General features: G+C 36.5%; 1 protein-coding gene across 1 annotated transcript; it reads left to right on the top strand.

Moving 5' to 3' along the window:
* The first annotated feature begins 2334 nt into the window (after positions 1 to 2334).
* On the top strand, positions 2335 to 3551 carry LOC117996913 (late histone H1-like). The gene is made up of 3 exons (XM_069498094.1): positions 2335 to 2479; positions 2635 to 2881; positions 3050 to 3551. The coding sequence occupies exons 1-3, from the start codon at positions 2440 to 2442 to the stop codon at positions 3486 to 3488; spliced, it is 726 nt and encodes a 241-aa protein (XP_069354195.1). The 5' UTR covers positions 2335 to 2439; the 3' UTR covers positions 3489 to 3551.
* The last annotated feature ends 2928 nt before the right edge of the window (positions 3552 to 6479 follow it).

Raw genomic sequence — 6479 nt, 5'->3', positions numbered from 1 at the left:
GCTCGCGCTCCTGTTTATCGTTGAGTACTGTCTTAATGATCCGGTTAAGGTCCTTTTTAATGCCCCATTGGGAATTTGTATGAGGTCACATCAGACCATGCCGTATCCGAGTTACTTACTGTTCAAAACTAAAGGCTTCTAGGTTGCTGTCCAAAGTTCATCACCTTGACAATAAATTCAGTATCCTCCTCGTTCCGCTTGCGCTCCTGTTTATCGTTGAGTACTATCCTAATGATCCGCTTAAGGCCCTTTTTAACGCCCCATTGGGAATTTGTATGAGGTCACATCAGACCATGCCGTATCCGAGTCATCCGAACCTCGTCCGTGTTACGTTTCTTCATACAAAATTGCAATCCGTAGATCGTCCGCGCGTTAGATGTGCCTCGGACGTGGTACAGCTCGGACCCGGCACGGTATAAATCAGCATCAGCATAAATCATCCCTTATTCTTAGGTACGATATCCGTCCGTATATACCACATCTCCTATCTTCTAGAATCACGCTATAACGGCTCTAATCTAAAGGTTGAACTAAGATGAAATCATTGCGCATGTGCATATTTGATCTAGCAATGGAAATCTTTAATCACACGGATTTATACTACCAACCTGCTAATATTTGCTCAGCTTAAGGTCAATCTCGTATAAATTTAATCATTTACAACGGTCAAATATATTTTGCAAAAGAGATCTTATTTTTGTTTGCCGACAATTAGGTAAATACGTATTTAGGTATATCACAAACATCTAGGTACAGTTAAGTAAAGACTAGCCACAAAAATAAATTTACGTAAAAGCTCTTGAAATCTATCTATCATTCTATTTTATTTATTCTACACACCAAGCTATTCAAACTCATATTATTAAGGTAGGTGTCTACATCACTTAATAGGCGCAAGTGTGTTTGTTTGTTGGTTTGTCCTTCAATTATCTACGCCGCAACGAAGTAACGAATCGTGTGATACCTAGCTTAGGTAAGGTTGTACCTACCTACTTTTTATCCCGCGGGAAATCAAAGCGTTGCCAGGGAATTTCTAAACCACGCAGACGAAATCACTAGCGTCATCTATAGTACATATTATTATAAGTAGACTATTTTGTTAAATTATTAGATAGGTAGGTACAGCTAAAATTGCGTGTTTATAATTGTTTATAATACCAAGAACACCTCAAGGATGCTTGCCGTGTCATCCACCTACAATAAGACAAAAACAGAATGAATAAGATCAATTATTGATCAAAGAAGATAAAAACTTTAAAAAAAGATGAATGATTTGTTTAATTATTATCTTAGGTAGGTACCTACTGTGTGTAGATGTGTCGTAAGTAGATAATTTTTTTTAATTAAAAAAAAATATTGTAATTACTACGTGTCGATAAGTAGGTAGGTATGCTCCGATCTGCCAGCAATTTTTTTTCAAATTCGGAAGTTAAAAGTATGTATAGGTACAAGTTTCAGTAGAATTAAGTAGTCGGTATAGTAAGATTTCATATTAATCCAATCCTTCTGCCAAACCACACTTGGCCAGGTACGATGGTGAAAACTAAACCTAAACCCTTCTCATTCCGAGAGCTGACCCATAAGTTAGCGGTTAAGATGATGATGATGATGACAAAGTTTTATACAGGCGAAATAAAATTCAACGCATTCCTGGAAGGGGACTATTCTACGTGTCATTTCACTTTTGGAACTAATTAAGTCCAGCCAGCCAGGGTCAGTTGTTTTCTAAGGTCTTCTATTTGTGAAATTCCAGGAAAATTCTGGAAAAATTTCACCAATTTTTTTTCTAAGGGAGATTTACAACTTAAGTACCTACTCATACCATTACTCAGAAAAGTATCATTTGAGTGCCCTGTTCAAATAATATCAAAATACCTTAAAAAATTAACTTAGTTTAGGTAAGGTATTAGAGAGAAAGAGAGCCAGTGCGTACCAGACATTAGTTATATTATAAAAGCTGAAAGCTTAAAGAGATTATCGTCAAAAAACTGTTTTGGGCGCCATTTTTCCAAGATGACGGCGCGAGCGGCAAAGATACGAGGTGGCAAAATGAAAATTCGGAGAGAGCACGTCGAAATCTATGAAATCACCAATTTCCAAAATCCCGGAAACCTTTCCAGGTAACCCCCTTTTTGAGCACCAAATGACTGTACTAGATAGATGGTAGAGTAAAAATAACAGAGCTCTAAATAAAATTCTATAGATAGATACTGGCCATAAATCACGAGTAATAAGTAATTTAAACCCTTTAAAACTCATTTTTAAGATTTTCCTTCATGCAGAAACGTCAAGTCATTGTGGATAATAGATTTCATTTCTCTTTGGATAAAAATAGTTGTCAAAGATCCAGGGCGTAAAAGTAAATATTTTTATTTTGATAATTTTACTCAACAAATTGGTGTGTAATTAAATTGTTTTGGAATAGTTACCAAACAATAAATGGCTCGAGTAGCAAGGATAGCTTTAGATTTAACATTGGGTGCGTATATTCACAGAAAGTTTAAAAAGATCTTTCTTTCTCAAAGAAACATGCAAAACAAATTGCATTTTCAATTATATCAGTTTTAATAATAAATTAAATATGTTATTATATTTGGTGCATTTTAATAATTCACATACACTTTGGTTTTGCAGTTTCTCTGAGTAAAGTCAGACCAGCTGTATCCAAATTATGGTATAGTGCAAAAACTGCAATAACAAATACTCAAGCAAAAAGATTAGTATGTAATCCAATAGTGAATAAAGCAGAAGTAGGACTAGATACAATTACAGAAAAGATTGTTAACTTACTCACTAAGCTACGTGATAATCAACTTCCCAAAGAACTACAATATTTAGAAAAAGAGGTAGAAAAAATTAAAAGGAGAGTCGGCGAGACAAAGTAAATTTTAAAAGAAGCATCTCAATTCTCAAGTAACACTTGAAGTGAAAAATATTAAATTAAACAAATATTTGTAGATGAATTATTGTTAGTTTGATTTTTAAATTCTATTTGATCCATCAGCATTAGAGAGTAATAAGGTTTATGATTTTACGTTTTAGAAGCGAGCAAAAGTCTTAAGCCAGCTATAGGTACTGCATGGCAATATGCTAAAACCGAAATTGTTCCTCCTATGACGATAAACTTTTTCCATGGGCCTGTTGGTAAAAAGATTGAAGACACAATTGCTAAAGCAAGTGATAGTTTTATTGCTAAAATACAAAATCAAATACGGCAAATAGAATTAGAAGAAGCTAGACAAATAAAACAAAGAGAAGCTGAAGCTAGAGCTGCAGAAGCAAAAATTAAAGCTGAAGCAAAAAGAAAGGCCGAAGACGCTAAAAGAACGGAAGAGGCAAAGTTAGCTAAAGAAACAAAAGCTCGGCAACAAGCTGAAGCAGAGAAAAAAGCAGCAGCTGAAGCTGCCAAGGCAACAAAAACTGGACCAACTGCAAGAAAACATGCACCAAACAAGAAAGCGAAAAGAAAGGTGTCAAAAGAAAAATAGACGTGAAAGGAAAAACGGTTCACCTCCAATGTCCAAGAAGTAATTTGAAATACATCGATGTGAAAATCGTAGTTTATGTGAATAATACCGTGCTTTGTTTTTAATTAATAAACAATTTATCACACTCCTAATATGACTTTTATTTAAAAACAATGAGTTTCAGACATCAAGCTTTCTTATCATTTAAATAATCCTTTACATTGTAATAGGATTTTTCAATAGTTTACGTACGTTTTATGAAAATAACTTTGAACTTGTTGAGGGACATCCGTACCCTTATATAAATGCGAAAGTGTGTTTGTTTGTTCGTTTGTTAGTTTGTCCTTCAATCACGTCGCAACGGTGCAACGGGTTGACGTGATTTTTTGCATGGGTATAATTAATAAAGACCTGGAGAGTGACATAGGCTACTTTTTATCCCGGAAAATCAAAGAGTTCCCACGGGATTTTTAAAAAATCTAATTCCACGCGTAGGAAGTCGCGGGGATCAGCTATTCTCCAATAATTATGTCTTCTGGAAGCTTATTATAAAAATGTATAGAATTATTTTCACGGCTCTGCCGGCTAAATCTCTGGCTAAACCTTGGCTAAACCAATCTTAACATAGCTTATATCCTGAAACAGACGTAAGATACTTTTTATCCCGGAAAATCAAAGATATCTATTTCCGACAGGTGATGACAGGTGACGTGGCTATGACATAGAAAGCTTATTTCATAAAATACCAAAAGCAAAATACCAATACAAAAATATTTAACATTTTTTATTGTTTCTTTAAAAAGTTAAATAATGGCAACAGTATCTAATAAATTCTCGAATTACTTCTTGCGTGAGTATGCAAATTAGTTTAAACCCAATGATGTGAACTGTATAACGGTTAAATGTAGAGCGGAGCGAGACCAATAATTAATCTATGGGTTAAATATATAAAAGGAAAAGCTGACTGACTTGCTGATTGACTGACTGACTGACTGATCTATACAACGCACAGCTCAAATTACTGAACCAATCCGGGCTAAAGGCGGTTTTAGGCGGTGCAAGATCATGTGCAAGTTCCTACAAGAGATCTATGTCAGCTGTGAACGTCTATCGGTTGATAATGATAAATGACATATAGCTGTGATAGCCTAGTGGTTAGGACGTCCGCCTTCGTCGGAGGTCGAGGGTTCGATCCCCGGCACGCACTTCTAACTTTTCTTAATGAAATATTTCTTGGTTTAACGGTGAAGGAAAACATCGTGAGGAAACCTGTATGCCTGAGAGGTCTCAATAATGTTCTCAAAGGTGTGTGAAGTCTACCAATCCGCACATGGCCAACGTGGTAGACTATGGCCAAAACCCTTCTCACTCTGAGAGGAGACTCGTGCTCTGTAGTGAGCCGGTGATGGGTTGATCTTGATGAAATAGTTTTTAATCCTTTTTAATTTAGATACAAACATGGTCTTTATTTTATAATTACAACAATAGGTTTCAGGACGATGCTCTTTCATGAATTAAGCGATGCTTATAAACCCAAATTGAAACAAAGTAAAGAAGAGTTGTATGAGTTCATTAGAGAAAAATCCGCGAAGGCATTACAATCAGAATTAGCAAGAAAACTGCGCGTTGCTCAAGGTTATTATAGGTTGGAAATGTCACCTCCAAGAATGGATGAAATGAAGGTAAGTAAAGTAACTTAAGCAAGTCGCGCACGATACCATGAGGCTGGGCCCGTTGACATTACTGCAGAGACGGGGGCGGGTAGTTCAGAATTGGCTCAATTTTTGGCAAGAGAGAGAGAGAGTGTCAGCCTAGCAGAGGTGACTGTGATCATTACCAATAGGGAGTGTCATGGTATTGTGCACGAACAACGAAGGTAAAGTAGCTGGCGAGAAATACTGTACATCGACCTTTAGAATGAGATTTCGGCTTTGTAGAGCGTTGTCTCTGTAACTCATGTGACGTTTTGTCGGTCTCAACGATAGACACAAATGCTCTACAAAACCGCTCTCTCTTTCTTAAGGTCGATGTACAATATTTTCTGCCGGGCCGCGTACTGTATACTTACTTACTCCATCTACAAATGCAAGGAGCTTTAAGTAAAATCAAGAGTAAATTTTGAGTTTTTGTTCGTAGAAACTGCAAGAAGAACTAGCCCTGGCTAAAGCGTTTATAAAAAACAACTGTTACAAAGATCTTACAGTGCGGCAGGTTTGGTTGCTGATTTTAATCGGAACTGAGGTCGGTCTGTGGTTTTTCCTGGGTGAAACGATTGGAAAAATGCATCTTGTTGGTTATAAAGTTTAAACACTGCAGCCGTCTTTTCCCGTTAAGATCCCAGCAAAAAGAATGGCATTCAAAGGAGGAAGAATTCTTCCATGGCTTGACATACGTAGTTGTAGTCCTGTGCACATTAAATTAAATTTGTTATGAACGACTTATTTGTGATCTACAAATCCAAGCTAACCCAACTAATAATAATAGTAATGCTTCTAAGTAACTAACTAGGTAGGTACTAATAATAAAGATTGCTGTAAGTCGCATCGTAGTGACTGCACGCGGTGGAGGAAACACTTTAATTGTTGTATGCTCGATGCTCAATGACGCCTATTTTCGTTAAAGTTTGAATGCAGTCACAGACTACATTCAAACTTTAACCTAAACTTTACCACACCACACGGCACCGCAGTGCACCGCACCGCACCGTAACGCAGCGCACCGTATCCGTAGTATAGTACAAAAATAGCACTTTTTCATGGCAGCGGCCTTTTAAAAAAAATGTTATAGCGTAGGTAGCGGTGTGGTAGCGGCAATAGAAATACACACTTCTGTGAAAATTTCATTCTACCTATTGGGGTTCACGAGTGTTGGAACTGGCTGTAAACTAAATTGTTTATATTTAAATATGTTCTTATTCTTATTTTTTCTAAGAGTTTTTTGTTTTTACATCCGATGACATTCACTGACTTCAAATATATATCTCAAACAGGACGTCCAAGTTTTTTCCTTTTA

The sequence above is a fragment of the Maniola hyperantus genome, chromosome 4, assembly GCF_902806685.2.
Source record: "Maniola hyperantus chromosome 4, iAphHyp1.2, whole genome shotgun sequence".
Taxonomy (NCBI): domain Eukaryota; kingdom Metazoa; phylum Arthropoda; class Insecta; order Lepidoptera; family Nymphalidae; genus Maniola; species Maniola hyperantus.
The sequence above is the reverse complement of the archived record's forward strand: the minus strand, read 5'-3'. Positions and strand labels throughout refer to the sequence as shown.

Coding starts and splice junctions, on each gene's coding strand:
- LOC117996913 (XM_069498094.1), top strand. CDS start 2,440: ATGGCTCGAGTAGCAAGGATAGCTTTAGATTTAACATTGG. Junction 2,480..2,634: donor AGCTTTAGATTTAACATTGG/GTGCGTATATTC, acceptor TTGGTTTTGCAG/TTTCTCTGAGTAAAGTCAGA. Junction 2,882..3,049: donor AGGAGAGTCGGCGAGACAAA/GTAAATTTTAAA, acceptor TTTAGAAGCGAG/CAAAAGTCTTAAGCCAGCTA.